The sequence below is a fragment of the Zootoca vivipara genome, chromosome 8, assembly GCF_965207765.1.
Source record: "Zootoca vivipara chromosome 8, rZooViv2.hap1.1, whole genome shotgun sequence".
NCBI lineage: Eukaryota > Metazoa > Chordata > Lepidosauria > Squamata > Lacertidae > Zootoca > Zootoca vivipara.
In genome coordinates, this window is record NC_142591.1 from 21,965,196 (window position 1) to 21,983,028 (window position 17,833).

Sequence of the window (17,833 nt, forward strand, 5' to 3'; positions counted from 1 at the left end):
TTACTGTTTGTTTTTTCTTCAAGGCTTTGGAGATGGCCAATTTAAGAACTGGGCTTCCCCACCCCGACCTCGCTCCCAGGCTGCAACTTATAGTATCTATTGGTTCTGTGCCTTTTGCGTGATATTGCTGTGGTGCCAATAAATTGTTAATATCAATAAACTGTTTGTGTGCTGCTGCCCTGGGAACCTTCGGACTGAACTGCAAAGGTTATGAATAATATATAAAGAATACAACTCGCATCAGCTGCAGCCACCATGGCCAATGATCAGGGATCATGGGAATTGTGGTCCGAGACATCTGAAACAGACTGAGGGAAACCAAGGCATGGCTTCCAATGGGCTGCAGGAGCTTCCTGTGCTCTATCGGAAGCCACAGAAGTTGCGTCGGATACTCGGCTTCCGAAAAACGTTCGCAAAACGGAAAACTCATTTCCTGCTGTGCGGCATTATGAAGCCAATTTGTTCAGGAGCCAAGCTGTTTGAGAACCAAGGTACCACTGTACTATCTTCAAGTGGTTTACTAGTCACACTTTCTTCCCAGGAAACCTTGGAAGCAGTGATGTGGGATTTCTGGAAAACTTCTGAATTGGATTTGTTTTACCCACTGTACATAAATATATAGGAAATCTTCTGGTGTTCTGGAGAATAATCTAATTTAGCAAGTGGAAGCTGCCAGACTTGTCTGAAAATCATACATTGTTCCTAACGAAACATACAAAACTGAAAATTTTCTATGGAAAAGCCCCACATCACTGTTAGGAAACTGCAGTTTGAAAGGATCTTTAACATTCTCAGCACCTTCATCAACCTACAATTCCCAGGATTATTTTTTTGGGGGGGGGGAGGACCGGGGACCGTAAATTCCTGTAGATATATCTCCTCAACGTGCCAAAATTCTATTCCAAAGACAGAATAGATGGTGGCTCTGGACACAGTATAGATGTTGGCTTTGTTGCTTAACTTATTCCATCAAGTTGTTGCTTGGTAAAAGAACTTTGCATTCACCAAAGTGCTACAAACAGCAAACAAGTGGTGCCTCCACCAAAATCTGTAGAGGGCTGTTCCAGCCAATCGATTCCAACTCCTGTTCCAGCATGCCCAGCCCTCATTGGGTTGTCTTTGGGATTCTTCCCACCTGAGTTGTTTGGGAATTTTTAAGTTTACAAGCCTTAGGGCAGGCATCCCCAAACTTCGGCCCTCCAGATGTTTTGGACTACAATTCCCATCTTCCCCGACCACTGGTCCTGTTAGCTCGGGATCATGGGAGTTGTAGGCCAAAACATCTGGAGGGCCGCAGTTTGGGGATGCCTGCCTTAGGGATTCCTGCAAACCAGCTGGCATTGTCCTCTTGTGCATGGATGATGCTATTTAAGGAGCAGTGTTAAAGAACTGAGGTGACTATCAGTAGATAAAAAAGATACCCCAATGAGATCTGAAACCAATAAAAGTAACCAACACTTTCTTGTTTCTGCTTGTGGGTTTCCCATAGGAACCTGGCTTCTCACTGTGTGAAAGGTGTTGGACTCAATAGGCCTTTGTCTGATCTGGCAGGGCTGTTTACTCACTAGTAGGTGTGTTATTAGTAAAGTATTAGGTACTCATGCAGTTATCTTCTAGCTAATATCTTCCAGCTAAGAAATATTCCAAAGACTATGCCATGTAGGCAAAAAACAACCCCCCCCCCACAATGTAACAGGCTACTAATACAAATGTAGACTTGTTACTTAACTGCATCAATATGCTTAAATGTACTGTATATTCCTGCGTATAAGACTACTTTTTAACCCAGGAAAATCTTCTCAAAAGTTGGGGGTCGTATTTTTTATATGGCGAGTATATCCCAAACTCTATATTTTAACTGGAGAAGTTGGGAGTCGTCTTATACGCCCAGTCGTCTTATACGCCGGAATATACGGGTATTTCTGTGTTGGTTTTAAGGTTACTTCCCCCCCCCCTTTGAACACCTCAAACCCTTAAGAAGAGCCACATGCTGGGCTCTGAAGAGCAGCACTCAGAGAGTTGCCGACATGCAGTATACTCAAGCATCTCCACACTTGAGTTGCAGAGGAAAGCGTCTTCCAAGAAACATACAAGTTTGCCCAAAGGTAATCACCTTTCAGATCAAGTCAGATTCCTAATTCATGAACAGCTTGTCTGCTTTCATCACTTCAAAAGAAAGTCACTCTCTATTATAAGCATATTTGGGGGGTAGGGGGAGGCGGTAGACACTGGAAATTAAAATGAAACTGTCCGGTTGGGAAATGTACATTTACTGAATACAGGGAAAGCTACATATTAGTGCCTTGCACTCCATATTAAGTTTCTACTGTGATTTATGTCTTGTTTGCAAGAGCAATACTGTGGTATTATAACTGGCATGCAAATCATTTGTGTTCTCATGTGCCACCCAGAAAGTGAGTCACATGTTTCTCTTTCCTCTGGTGAATAATAACTAGTTTGGGGTGGAAGGAAGAATAAAAAGAAGAACTGCTCTCTAGGAGAAAAACATTTCCAGAATTTAGAGTTGAGGCATACTAAGTACTGTATAGCCGTTCTGGATACATTTAATTTAAAGGATCCTCTTTATTCCAGAACACATCAACCTTTCTTGAATAAGGGGAGTTTATTTTGAAAGAAGGCATTTATTTCAAAATTAGGGCACAGTCCAACATGCATGTATGTGTATCACTTGATTACTGTGCATCTGATGTTTGGCAGCTAAAGGTGCGAACCAAAGAGAATTGTGTTTGCGGGGATGTGAGGAGACAGCGAAGTGTCCTCTCTGGTGGCCTTTTCACACATAAGGTCAATGTTAGGTTCTACTCTGTTTTAAAATGATTTATATTTCTTTTTTATAATAATAGGAGACATTTGCAGAGCATATATCTTTGTCTCTCTCAACAACAGAAAATGGGGGTCTATACAATTAACATGGCTTGACTTTTTATGAAGCGTTAGTTCATAAACAAAGTATTGCCCACCCTTTGGTCTCAGTCTCATACACAAAAGTTGCCCGTCCTTTCCCTCTGTGTTTCTAGTTTTACTCTGTCTACAACCCCATTGTTTCTACCATGAGGACACCTCACTAGTGTGCAGCCCAACCCATCAGTTGGGAATCACTGGTTTAATCTGATGATGCAAAAAGATGAGACATACTGGTTAACTGATTCATAAAACAATTATGTGCACAGAGATGCTTGTTCGAGATGGGAAAGGATTAGGGTACATTGTTAAAGACAGGTGAAAAGACAGCATATGATCTTCATATGGCAGAGTTCACCCTTCCAGAACACTTCCACTTTCTCTGCCATCGCTAATTTCTATACATAGATTTCAATTTATTTAAGAACCACACTCAGTGACAACAAAAGTCCTACACTTTCCAAGAACTGGTCGTGAAAAAAACCTATTTGCAGATTTCCTAAAAGGTGTTCATTTCTTCTTTCTCCTTCAAAGAACTCTAGAGAATATTTTTTTTAGAAGAAAATAAATAAAAAACTTATTGCGTTATATCCGCTGTTATAAATATATATGTAAATATATCTTTCCTTCTTGTAAAAACTTTACCCATCAATACAAGTGCCACCTGCTTAAACTGACTGCGCACCATATGCAAAGATATCCATGTAGAATTTCATTTTTCTCCCAAATAGAAAGATAAACAATGGAAGTGTTGTGAGGGGTACGTGCAAAGGTTGTGGCAGGTGCGCACACACACACTTGTGCAAGCCATGGTCTAAAATAAACAAGGTGCAGATAATGAGGGTTCCACTGTGCTATGTAGTCATAATACAGTTTCAGTAGCATTTTTCCTCTTCAAGCACAACCAAGAAATAGGCCACACATGACGTGAATTAGCTGCCCCCTCATCATTAGTTTTCCTCTCTCATGCTTAAACTGTGACCTCATTTTACCAGCAAATTTCACACAACCTATGAATGACATCAGCGATTAAACCTTGATTGAAACAAGATGGGGAGTTCTCGGTGTAACCTGAGAGAGAGGAAAGCGCAACACAGTCACCGACAGGCTAGAGAGATTTATGGGAACTTTATCACTGCTGAAACACCTCACTTTTTAAACATCTACTTTTAACATGGCAACTGACTTTTAAAGTCTGGCGCACTGGAGATAGGAATGATGCAGTGTAGGGCCTCTTCTATCGAACACCTGGCAGGTCTATGATAAGCGGTTATCACAATTTGGGCCAGGATAAGCAAATTGCCAGAAACAATTGAGTACCAGAGTCTGTGAATTCTACTGGCGACAACCACGCTTGGAAAACAGCTAGCCAGGCAAGCTAACTTTGACCCCCACTGCAAACACATAGGTAAGGTGTAATATTGAAATAGTGGTAACGAATGCATTTGAAAATGGAAACACAGAGAAAAACATACCCAGCCTCCATTGTCCTGGATCCAGTTGTCCAGGTGCCTGTTCAGGTACTCAGTCATCCACACTGTGATATTGTCCACAAGGGGCGACATCTCCCGGCTGACGCTCTCCACGCACATCATGCCACCGAACTCAAAGAATGCCACAATCCTCCCCCAGTTCACCCCGTCTCGGAAGAGCTCTTCCACAACTGCCGCAAAGCGAGCTCTGGCAGTGACCGGGGTCAAGTGCAGCTGTCCCGACATCTGAGCAAAGTCCCTCCTGTAACGCCGCGAAAACTCATCCCCGGCTTGACGTAAAGTCGTGTGGACAACCTGTGGCACAGGGTGTGGTCCGTCAGCCGGGGCCACATTACTTACAGGCAGCTCGGAAGGATGAGATGCCAGCCTAGCAAGGTTAGGGAAGGTCTCTGCAGCAGCAGGAGGAGGAGGAGGAAGAGAAGAAAGGTCTTCTCTGTCTTCACTGGCAACCCAGTCATATCCTTTCTGCGACAGCTTGTAATGGATGTACCTCTGCACTATCTCTCTTGTGTCGTAACCTCTTATCCCAGTATGAGCCATCATTTATAACAAGGAGTAGGGGAAAGGAGGGGGGGAAGAAATGCAGAAGCTGATGGAGTGTGTCCCCCCTCCAGCCCCCCCAAAAATAAAGCAGCCAGTAATAGTAAGTGCCAGTGTTTATATATAATCCAGTTGTTTTATTCGATGCAGTTCCATTGGTTGAGGTGTGGGGGAGTCCTCAGGGTCTCAAAGGTATTTCCGCCTTCCCAGCGTTTCCCTCCTCAGTTTGTGATGCACGGTGAAAACCGGATTTAAAATGCAGCAAATGCTGTATTCCACATGTAATATTTATTATAAAGCCTATTTGCAGAGGCGTTCCGTCCTCTGTGTTGAAATGCATCTGAAATAAGAAAATCAGATGCTTATTCAAAGTCAGGTGCATTTACACACCCACACACACACACCCCCCTACATGCTGCTATAGACTACCGCACACATGAATGAAGGAGCCTGCTGGGCACACATTCCAAACAAAAACAAACAAACCCTGACATCCAATATGTGATTTACTAAGCAGAGCAACCTCTAATGCAAATTCATGCAAAGCACATTCAACTAAAGACCCTCAACCAGTGCTTAAAAGGGGGGGGAACCAAGCACCACCACCATGAAATGAAATAAAGTTACCCAAAGCAAATTGCCTGTGCAAAAACAAAACAAAACACTTACTTGAATTAAATCTACTTTTCTGTCAAGTTTCCTTTGCAGGGAAAATAAATAAATAAATCCAAACAGTTGCGGGTCCTCCAAAAGATGAAACTCAATACTGTAGTTTCTTTGATGATTCAAAAAAATAAAATGAGGGGGGGGAAGGGAAGAGTGTGGGTGATCTTCAGATACCGTTGAGTTACTATGATTTCCAGAAAGACTCACAAGGCTCCCGTTTGAATGACATTTCCAAAGCTATGCCCAAGTCTCAGCAATCCCTGCCGTTGAACTTCAGGAAAAGCCCCAGGACGAAACCGAGTAAATTTCTGAAAAACATCATAAAAAACCTCATGTTTAAATCCCTGCTGTTTAGATTTCTTTAAAAAAAAATAATGTTTCATTCAGACGCGGTTCTCCCTCCACTTGGACACCACACGCGCAAATCTGGAATGAACCACCTTTTCTACTGCTAAACTCCAGATGGGGAGAGGGCGCCGGGATAAAATACAGTACCCCCCCCCACAAAAAAAGCACAGGTTTTTTGTGTTGCGCGCGCGCGTGTGTAATATATAGGAGAGGAGGAAGAGAGATCCCAGGAGGCAAAGGGGCGTGTCTCAGAGGTATTAATTGATCCTGGCCACCCCTACCCCACCCCACCCCCCAGTGCCCTTGCTACCCTGGGCAGCCGTGCAACGCTTCCCAGTCACGAGGCGCCTCCTCCTTCTCCAGCGAGGGCTGCAGATTGGATGCGCTGGCTGAGCTGCCTGCGTTCGGCTCGGCGCTCCAGCGGCGACGGCGGCTGTTGGGGAGGTCCCGGGGGCAGGGGAAGCGCACTCAATGCAGGAGCACAAGGAGGCGGAGAGTCGAGGCGAGCCGCTCTCACGCTCCGGGGCTCAGCAAATGGGGCGGCTTTCCTCTGGCCCCACCTCGCCGTTCATTCAAGAAAAGGGGGGGAAGAGAGAAAGAGAGAAGGAAGAAACAAACAAACCAACCCATTTTTCTCATTGTGTTTGCACTCGCTCGCCTCCTCCGAGTTGCGTCTTGCTTTTGCACCCGCATTTTCGGGTGCATGTCGAGGAGGGGGGGGAGTCTGAGGGTGGGTGGTCCACGGTGGGGAAAAGGCGGCAAACCTGCTTTTTCCCGCGCGCACTCTCTGGATGTTTTTCTTTCTTTCCTCCCTCTTTCCCCGCCATTCATTTTTCTTCTTTTGTTTTCATGGGCTTTTTAATTTTTAATTTTTTTTAGGTTATTCAACGGCTCGCCTCGTCCCGTGCTCTAAGGCGCCCTTAAGAACCATTTTGAGAGAGAAATGGGGTTTCCGACTGAAGGGGGGGGGAAGCGCCTTGCAATAAAATACTCGTTTACAGATGGGGAAACTGAGGCAGCAAAAGGATAGGGAGCCACCCAGAAAGCCCATGCATGAGGTGGAACTGAACAAAAATAATAATATAAAATTCAGCGTTGTGACAACCGCTGACCCACGGAAAGAAGGGAAACAGGATGGCGTACCCTTTTCCTCCTCTTATTTGGGGGGGGGAGACGTGAAACTGGATTTCTCCCTTCTGCCTTGGTTTAGGGAATTGTTTTGTGCATAAAAAAGAGGGACTTTTTTCAGTCCACCCACGGCCCGAGAAAATGTTGCTTCTTGCAAGTTCGAGGCAGAAGCAAGGCCGATTTTAAAAGCAACCGCGTCACCTACAGTTTCATTCTGCAAGATCTCATGCCACGCCGCGGGGGGCGAGCAGCCAACTTGCCCGGGGGTTTTAGCCCGTTTCCCGCCAAGAGCCTTCGGGCACCCCCTGGCTCCCCATGTAGAAGTGGGGTTTTTTAAATAAATAATTTTTTAAAAAAAACTTCCCGCTTAGGTGGTCAAAATTGAAGGGACCAGCACCAGGCCATTCATTGCCCGGGTGATGTGTCTGAGAGCGCGTGTCTGAGGGAGCCTTAGAAGTGGTGTGTGTCTCTGGGTATTTAAAAGAAAAGTGGGGGGCTTACACTTCTGGCGGCAAGGCTGCCCCCCCCCGACTTGCAACTTGGACGGCTCCACGCGAGCCTGTGGAGCAATTTCCGCGTTCTGCATCCTGAAGACGATTTATTCCCGCCTCTAGAAAGCGCCACTCGAGGGCTCATGGCGCGCTGGTGAAGGGGAGAGAAGCGGCTCAAAAGTCCCGTCCCGTCCCCTTCCTCATCCGGGGTCAGGGGCAAGTTGAGAGTCGGTTGTGTAGCCTCGTTTACCCGCTTTCTGCCTTTTAAGAGGTTATTTTGCTTCTTTTTTTTGTCTGGTCTGTGCACAAATTCATTTTTATTTTTTTACAACATGCAAAACGCCCGTTCTCAAAACACCTCAGTTCTCAGGACTGAACACCCTCCAACGAAAATAGGGACACCGTATTCTTCTATTATTATTATTATTATTATTATTATTATTATTATTATTATTAGCTTTTTTGAGTAGGAACGATAAAACTAAATAATAATAGTTACAGGTAGGTAGCCGTGTTGGTCTGCCGTAGTCGAAACAAAATAAAAATCCTTCCAGTAGCACCAACTAAGTTTGTCAATGGTATGAGCTTTCGTGAAGAAGTGTGCATGCACATGAAAGCTCTCCTACCAATGACAAACTTAGTTGGTCTCTAAGGTGCTTCTGGAAGGCTTTTTAAAATTTTGTTTCTAAATAATAATAATAATAATTTTTTTCTGGTGGGTCTGGAACAAATTTCTGAGCCAGAAATCCACCTATATCTTTAATCAATAAAGTTGTGGCCATTTCTAATCCAGATCATTGTATGCTTGAGTTTATTAATCACATCTTACATTTAGCCACTGCTTGGGGGTGGAGATTACATGCAGCGCCGCAACTGGGCTCACAAGAAATAAAACAAACTTCATGGTGAGTTCCCCTATTTTGTCACAGAAAAAGCACTTCTTCTTCTTCTTCTTCTTCTTCTTCTTATTATTATTATTATTATTTTCCATCTGACTTGGTTGCCCCAGTCACTCTGGACAGCTTCCAACATATATATAGAAACATAATTTAACATTTAAAAAACTTCCCTATACAGGGCTGTCCCAGATTAGTCTGGGGTCGCATAACTCCATACCCGGCCCAAAGCATCTCTGGATACCATGTTGTCTTACATTGAACGTAACCAAAAGTCTTTATAATCTGAACAACAAAGAAAGACATTACATGTTCTTTTGTAATTCGTGAAAATCTTTAGACAAAATTTTTAACCTTAAAATAGGGTCATCCTACCATAACCTCCAACAAATCTTTGAAGAAAATAGGGACACCCTAAAGAAAAGCGAGACATTCCGGGATCAAATCAGAAACCGGGACAAGCTTCTGTAAATCCAGGACTGTCCCTGGAAAATAGGGACACCTGGAGGGTCTGAGGACTTCACCACCATTACATATTGCTGGCTCCCCAATTCCTCGGGTCTATTCTGCTGCAGAATGCCTAATTTGTCTTGCTCTATTTTTGATAGAAGCATTGTTTATATTCTATGGAAGTTGCCTGATTCCAAACTTTCGTTTGAAAAAATAAAACAAACTTCCTAATGTTTGTAGAACTTGACAAGCATACTGTATATCTATCTATACAGGATCAACAGATTTTGACCTTTGTTTTCCTCCACTTCCAATGTTTAGTTTTAAAAGGTAATATTGTTGTGATTGCATTTTTTTATTGTAAGCTTTAAAAACAGTTTTAATGTTGTGTTTTAAATAACTGTAACCTGCCTTTGTGACCTTAGGGTGAGGGGTGGGTAATAAATTAAATTAAAATAATGCTGCTGGTAAGGATATAAAGTGTCTCTAGACCGAGCAAATAGAATGCCCTATCTTGAAACAGCATATGGTAAATACACAAAACTCAAAAATATTATTATTTTTTTGCCTATCATGAGGTTTCGTGTAATTCAAAAGTTTGCTTTTACTGGTAAGTATGAGTCTTATAAAAATAAGATATGAGTGAAATAAAATATGCAGCTTTGTTAAGGATGCTGGGAATCATAACTCTGTGAGGGGGGGAGCTCCAGTTCTCATGACTTTTTAAGGGAAGTCATGTGTTTTAAATGTGTGTGTGCTTTAAATGTGTGTTGTGAATCTGTAATATCAAAAGCTTGCTGCATTAAGCAAACTTTTGAGCCATTTTTAATCAAATGTTGGACTTTTGGTCCAGTAATATGCTTAGAAGCATTGGGAAAGTAACTACCGGTAACCCTGTCTGACAGAATGGTTAAAATCAATTCATTCAAGAACTGTCAGAAAGAGGGCATACCAAAATCCCAGTCATTAATACAGTTATCCTAGAGAGATGACACTGAAACATTTTTTTAAAAAAATAGATTGGATAGATTGGATTCCAAAGCACTGTTGGAACATAAGGTACCGTAGATTGCACCCATGATATGAGTGCATTATCTCTACCTACTTTAAAACAAATGTTCCCGAGGTAGCTTATAAAGTTCAGAAGTTTTACGCCTCAGGCTTACATGTTAAAAGCCACAACACCATAAAAATAAATGGGCAGGGATACTGTACAGCTGATATTAAAAAAATATGTTGATAAAGGCAAAAGATAGGATGGAGCAACAGGAATAATACTTGCATCCAGAAAGAAAATGTGGATACTTTATTCAGAAACTTGTCTTCAAATCATTTTTCCAGTAGTGCAAATATTAAAGGAGGAATCCCAGGCATAAGAAAAAGCAGGCATAAAGCAAGCCAGTGTAAGCTAAGCTGTTGTAAAGTTGCACCAGATCCGAAGGGGCTACCAGGGGCGTACCCAGAATCAAAACCAAGGGGGGCAAGGGCAGGGCTAAGGCACGGGAGGGGAGGGGCCACAAAGTGGGGCCACAAAGTTGGGAAGAGCGGCCAACTCAACTAAGAGCCGCTGCTGTCGGCAAAACTTTTTTATTATTTTTCACAGGTACGAGAGGAGAGCGTGGGACTTCCTGCCTGCGCCACGGAGGTCCCAACCAAGTGCAGGGTCCCCGCGGCGCTTTCCCACCAAGAGCCCTCCCCACCCCACCCAAACTAAGCGCAGCCGATCACCTCATTTCGGCATGTGCGCGAGGCGAGGCCGCCCCACCTGAAAAAAAGAAGCTCCCTCCGCGACGTGTCTCCTCCTTCCAGGACTGAGGCGGCGAGGGAGTCCCGACGCGGAGCCAAAGCGCTGCCCGGCGGGAACTTGATCTGCTTGCCCACCCCAGCCCCCAGCCCTCCTCCTCCTCACCGCTCCATGAGCCCAGCGTCACCGCAGTACCTTCGGCCCCACTCCGCTGCCCTTAGCGTCGCCTCCCTGAGTGGCGAAAGGCGAGGCTGCCTCCCCACGGGCGCATGGCCAGATGGCGCCACGGCCGTTGTCAAGCGGCAGCAGCCGCTTGGATTTTCATGCAAAGGGCTGAACCCTGGCGCCGGAGCAGAGGCACACCTGGGGCCGCCTCCGCTGCGCCTCTCGTGGCCTGGTGCCCTGCGCCACCGGACCCGAGCCTAGAGATGGCCCTGCCCTCCTCTCGCGCCGCACGGTGGCTGACTGCAAGTTGCACAGCGCTACTGCTCCGCCACCGGGCTCTCCCGTGCGCAGCGGAGAGGTCCAGGCCGGCTTCTAGGGGGGCAGCAGCCCCCCCTGCCCCGTGGTGGGTACGCCTATGGCTACTGCTACTCTGCCAAAGCCTGGATTGCAGAAAACAAGCCTTTGAACTGCTATTCTGTGTTGGTATATATAACTGAGCTCAATGGGTTTAGGATTCAGCCTAAGGCCCCGTATGGTCACACCACACCCAGAATGCCCCTTTTGGGGGCTTAATCCATCCTTAGCTCAACCAGATTCAGCCCAGCCAGCTGCACTAGGTTGAGCAAGTTACAATGGCGTATTGGGGCTTAGTCAGGGTTGGGAACTTAGAATCATAGAATTGTAGAGTTGCAGGGGAGGTATCTTTTGCCCAATTAACTGGGTAGCAACACACATGCACTTATAAAACTGCAATTGGTAGCACCTTCTTAACGTGGTATTCCCTCTTTTTTTCTCACAGAGAATAATATATATACGGTATATTTTTCTAAGAGGTTGCCTACTATGACACGTTTGCACCTGAAAACATTCATATGAATTTATGCATCTTGGCTGATTTAAACTAAGATTTCTTGATTACTCTAGACAAGGCTCATTTCAATGTTGGTCAGGAAGCTGAAATAAATTAAACTGAGTGGCCATTCTCACAGTTTTTACCTTGCTAGTCACCAATTAACACACTGATCACTTTGCCGGAAAAAGTACGGTAATATGAAATCCCTACAAAACCAAGGGAGGAAATCTGCCACTTATGCCATTTCTGCATTTATCTGTTTATGGTGCTCTCATCAATGAGGTTGATGCAGTGGGGCAGGGAATGCTAATTGTTCGAAGTTTTGGGGACCAAATAAGTATGGGCAAATCTGTCAATTTAAGTTTCTCTTTTTTCTGTGATATTCAGTTTAGTTCTCCGTTTGCCCATCAGTTGCAGTTCTGTTTAAGTCCTTATGAAAATTCACCAGCAAATTTATCCTAATACAGTATACATGTGTTTGCATGCACATTTACCTAATATGCACATTTTTACAAAGCAATTATCTCTTCATATAATACATTTTCAACCTATGTGCATTCTTATGCACACGTTACCTTTCCATATGCATTTTTTTCATACACATTACTTGACTGGTGAAGTGCACTGCAAAATTTGAAAAAGTGCAAATTCCAAAGGCTGGTTACATTTTGATTCATTTACCATCTTGAAAAGTATGAATTAGGTTGGAGGAACTGTAAATGCAAACTGCATCAAATTTCTAACCCATCCTACAGCCAAGCCATGTACCTGATCCCCACACCCTTACGTTAGCCAGCTTGCCTCCAGCCTCAGTGGAGGAAGCTGCCGTATCACCAGTGTTGAAGAGTGATTCAATTGCCAGACCAATTAAACCAAACAAATTATTAAAGCAGAAATTGTCCCTCATTTTCCTGAGCCCTGACCAGACACTGAAATTAGAATCAGGACGAAGATTCATTGCCAAACTGTTTTTAAGATTTGGGGAATTCATTGATAATCTATGCAACCTCCAAACCATTTTTAGAAGTGTGTTCCAAGAAGTTAGAAATATGCTTCATAAAGTTGGGTGTGGGCAGTGTGACATGTTTTAATTCTACAGGTGTGTGTGTGTGTGTGTGTGTGTGTGTGAGAGAGAGAGAGAGAGAGAGAGAGAGAGAGAGAGAGAGAAAGAGAAAGAGAGAAAGTGAACAGGCAATTAACAATGCAATCCTATGCATTCCCATTCGTGAGTATGTCCCAATGTTCAGTGCAGCTTAATTTCAAGTAGTGGGTGTAGGATTGTCCTCTAAAAACAGTATTAAGTGTGTGTGGGGGGGGAGACTTAAAAAAAAGTGTGATCATCTTGCCTCCTCCCCTCCTCAGAAATATTTGAATGAAGCAGGTATTGTGTCATTGAATTAGGCTAATTGAGCCACTTTTAGTGCTTCACTGTAGAAATTTACTAAGCAGAAAGGGATGGTGGCAATTTTCTTGTTAAATCTGAAGCTGTGCACACACACACACACACCCGACCTATTTAGATTGCTACAAAACCCTTCTCTTGCTACATGTTACCACCTAGTGGCACTTCCTAATTTTGCAGTTTGCATGGATTTGGATTTTTCTACTCATAAGCAAGGACTCACCTCTCAACGTGCATCCTTAGCCCCCAAGTGGAAAGGTCAGAGCCCATAAGCGCTGGCCATGACCCCCATGGGGCGGGTGGGGAAGGAAGGGAAGAAATCACTCTCCTCCAGTCTTTTCACGCTGCTATATATAGGACATTATCTTAAGTCTCGGGGGCGGGGGATATAACTTAAAAACAAAACAAAAATCTAACCTTTAAATATTTCCCCCCCTACTAATCATCAGTTAAGTGCCATCAAAACACATTGTCTGAGTAATCACCCTTTATTAAAGTACTACTTCAGCTCAGCTGCAAATTCAAGCCCTTACAGGGGATAGGCAAAAAATGGGAAAGGTTTTCCCAAACCTCCAGAGTGAATTAAAGAGGTGCCAGGGGAGAAGGTGGGGAGATTCCATTGCACAGCTAAAAGTCCTTGCACTAGCACAGGGGTCAGAAAACTTTTTCAGCAGGGGGCCGGTCCACTGTCTCTCAGACTTGGGGGGGGGGGCTGGACTATATATTTTTTTTGGGGGGGGTGAACACATTTCTATGCCCTACAAATAACCCAGAGATGCATTTTAAATAAAAACACACATTCTACTCATGTAAAAACATGCTGATTCCTGGACCGTCCACGGGCTGGATTCAGAAGGCGATTGGGCCGGATCCGCCCCCGGGCCTTAGGTTGCCTACCCATGCACTAGCATAACGGTTTAGCTGGATCCTGTCCCATGTTTTTTATTAAAGATTAGCCTCCTGCTGACCTGAGTTGTAGTGCTTTCCCAGACAAGTAAAGGGACCCCTGTACGGTTAAGTCCAGTCAAAGGTGACTATGGGGTGCAGCGCTCATCTTGCTTTTCAGGCCGAGGGAGCCGGCGTTTGTCCGCAGACAGTTTTCCAGGTCACGTGGCCAGCATGACTAAACCACCGTTTACCTTCCCCACCGCAGCGGTAACCTATTTATCTACTCGCGGTGGTGTGCTTTTGAACTGCTAGATTGGCAGGAGCTGGGACAGAGCAATGGGAGCTCACCCCGCCATGCGGATTTGAACTAACAACCTTCCAACTGGCAAGCCCTTTCCCAGCCAAGAGAGGAGGAAAGACCCATTAGTCAGGTGCTTTAAAATTATAATTTCCCATTATTTTTGGTGTATGAACTAATTTGTAACTGCTTTTGCTCAAACCAAAGATAGCTTAAGCCTAGGATTTATTATCAATTAAATGAGTGGCAGAATCTGAAATTGGTTTCTGTACGTCTAATACTTCAAGCAGCTTCTAGAAGGCAGGTGGGGATTTCTTAAGTCCTATGCTAAGGCACTTCCCCCTTCCTGCCCCACCCCGTCCCTGATTTTGGGAGCACGCAAGGGAAAGAACTGCTGTTGCACGAACACTTTCTCTGGAAGCCCTGAGAGAGATTTGGAGTACAAAGGAAAGCACGTTTTGGGTTGCATCTCCCCACCTGTAAAATGCTCTCACCTCTGCTTGGCACAATCATTAACATTGTTTCAGTGCCAAGTTAAAACCTTTCTCCCAGGCACGTTCTCCCAACCTATAAGTTGGCTGATGGCGTACTTGTTGGAAATGCTCTTGCTGCTAAAGTTCTTGTTCTTTATCACATAAGTTATTGAAATTGTTTGAGTGTAACATATTGTTTTGATTACATGCTATGCTTTTTTTCTCTTTTTCTGGCTCTTAATCAGTTGCAAGTCACTTAAAGACTTTGTTGTGCTAAGTGACAAATAGTCAGCACCACTGGACATGACCCAGACATTCCACGTGCTGACTGAAACATCGTATTATTTCAGGGATTTGTCCTCCTACTCGTGTTAAGTGGAAATCTGTTTTTATGTCAACAAATGAGGCAGTTGTATTACCTGATTTGCACATGCTTCCAATTTCCTTCCAGCTCTTCTCCCACATAATGTTCCGCTTCAGGTATGACACTGCTCTTTATGAGCACAAGCAGTTGCCTTACAAATAAATCAATCTGTTTAGTTGAGTATTGTTTACACTGCCTGGCAGTGACTCTCTGCAATTCAGGAGAGTGTAGATGTTCTGTGCTTGTTGCAGCTTCTGAACCATCTCTAAGAGCAGCTCCACGTAGAGCACATTGTCCAATCTGGAAGTTAGCAAACTGTGGGTCATTGTAGCCAAGATATCCCTGTCCAGGAACAGTAACAGTTGGTGAACCAGCCAAAGTTGGAAACAGACACACAGAGCTACCCAGGCCGCCTGGGACTCAAGAGACATAGATGGACTAAGGAACATGCAACTAGGTAAACCCTGCCTTTCAGGGCAGTGCAACCTTATCCAGCACAAGCTGTCTTTACTTCCCAGACACAAGGACCTTTAACACAGTGTCTACATCTTGTCTCAATTCAGTTTCAATTGCTCCACATCCAGATCATTACCACTTCCAGGCAACAGTGAAGCACCTGAACTGCCTCATCTGGTTAAGATGGAAGGAGAGCTTGTTGTCCTCTGAAGATGACACCTCACTCCAAATCCCCTGATATTTGCCAAAAGCTTCATATATATTCTAATGAGCATAGCGAACAAGAGGAACACATGAGGAACCCCACCGGTTAACTCTCAAGGTGCCATGCAATATTGCAACTTTTCAAAAGTGGCCTTAACAGCACAGTTCCCTCAATTCCCAACCTTTGAACCAATTCAATTGTATCAAAAGCCACTGAGAGATCAGGGAGAACCAAGGAGGCTACACTCCTGAAATAAAGAACATCAACCAGGGTGATCACAGCAGCTTTAGTGTTGTCTTTAGACTTTAAGCAGCTTAATCGTCTGGGCAGTTCCTATGAAGCAAGCAGGTTTGCAAACTCTGCGTGCATTGCTTGCAATTTCTGGGCAGGATTAACAAAACCACCCCCACCAAATTGAAAGCCCTGGGTGCCTGGAATGGATCTCAAATTCTTCTTAATTCTCTGTGGAATGTACATATACATCAACATTTAGAATCATCTATCTTTCTCTTCCACTACAGAATTTGTGGAAGCAGATATAGCTAATCCATTCATTATTTTTTGTTTGCCATGTGAATTCTGATTCAGCTATAGCATTACAGCCAAATACTTATTTAAAATACAGCCGTACCTTGTAAATCGAACGGAATCCGTTGTGCAAGTCCGTTCAACTTCCAAATCGTTCAGAAACCAAAGTGTTGCTTCTAATTGGCTGCAGGAAGCTCCCGCAGTCAATCAGAAACACCGGAAGCTCCATCAGACGTTCAGGTTCAAAAGAACGTTTGTTCGGGAGCCAAAACTTTACAAATAGGTGAATATTTTACTCAGTTTCCAGAAGTTGCAGCAAACAGGTCTCTATCCGTTGGCAGTAAAATAAAGATGAAAAAAGTTCCAAACTACTTAAAAATCAAAGTACTTGGTTTCCTTATAAAAAGGATCACGCAATTTTCGGATTAGCAAAGATGCAGCCTTGAAAATCTCCTGTTAGAGATTCAGTTCATGTGTAAACAACTATGGACACATGGCTTCTTGAAGCACACAAAAAAGCGGGGAGCAGAGGCTGCTGAGAGCCTCCCAAGCCATACCTACTTGCAACCTGAACTCAGGCAAACCCTTTCATGCACACAAGTATAAGTCAATAACTGTGCATTACAAATTATTGCATAACATATAACACACAACTCTAAGGGACAAGAAGCTCCCAATCATTTCTACTCAGTGTGTGTGTGGGGGTATTTCCTATAGCAGTGTTTCTCAACCTTTTTTGGGCCACGGCACACTTGTTCCATGAAAAAAATCACGAGGCACACCACCATTAAAAAAGTTAAAAAATTTAACTCTGTGGCGCCCTATATTATAATTATAACTGTAAGAAACACTTGCCAAATATTGCTTTCCGGTGGGTTAGTGTTGTGAATTGGTGGCCGCCAGGCTCGTTTGCACTGAGCTTTGGGAAAGAGGAGGAGAAATATTGCTTTCCGGCGGGTCAGTGATGTGTATTGGCGGCCGCCAGGCTCGTTTGCACTGAGCTTTGGGAAAGAGGAGGAGAAATATTGCTTTCCGGCGGGTCAGTGCTGTATATTGGCGGCCTCCAGGCACGTGACAATGCAAATCGCCCTTCTTGTCGCCGCACATCGCGGCACACCAGCCAGCGTCTCGCGGCACACTAATGTGCCGCGGAACAGCGGTTGAGAAACGCTGTCCTATAGCTTAGTTTCAGATTAATAGGTCTTTCTCCCTGCTCTATCTAAAGAAATACGGTTGTTTTAGTTTGGGCGTTATTATTTAAAATGTTCAGGTTATCTATGCGCTGACTTCAGTATATTATTGAATTTTTTTATTGTTTACTTGGTTCTGTGGTTCCATAATTTGAAAACTAATAAATTTATAACAAGTATCTTCATTGATTTACCCCTTCCTACCTTCTTCTTCCTTGCTCTCTTCACTCACCGACTACAATCTTAGGTCAAGATTTTAACCTTACATTTTCCTTGAATGCCCCACTCTTTTTTACCACCAAGAAGCAACTGAAAACTACTCCATTTACTCAC

At 44.0% G+C, this 17,833-nt stretch overlaps 1 protein-coding gene across 2 annotated transcripts in view; it reads right to left on the reverse strand.

The window, feature by feature from the left end:
• Window positions 1-6,436, reverse strand: part of BCL2 (BCL2 apoptosis regulator) — a 137,005-nt gene extending 130,569 nt beyond the window's left edge. Inside the window, exons 1-3 of one of the 2 annotated variants that reach the window (XM_088676229.1) lie at window positions 6,280-6,436; window positions 5,625-5,929; window positions 4,398-5,295 (exon numbers count right to left, since the gene is read on the reverse strand). In XM_088676229.1, the coding sequence (XP_088532355.1) occupies window positions 4,398-4,958 (561 nt within the window). In that variant the 5' untranslated portion in view covers window positions 4,959-5,295; window positions 5,625-5,929; window positions 6,280-6,436. Of the gene's footprint in view, window positions 1-4,397; window positions 5,296-5,624; window positions 6,215-6,279 lie in introns of those variants that run through there. The other variant, XM_035126345.3, reaches the window with a different exon arrangement.
• Between the last annotated feature and the right edge of the window lie 11,397 nt (window positions 6,437-17,833).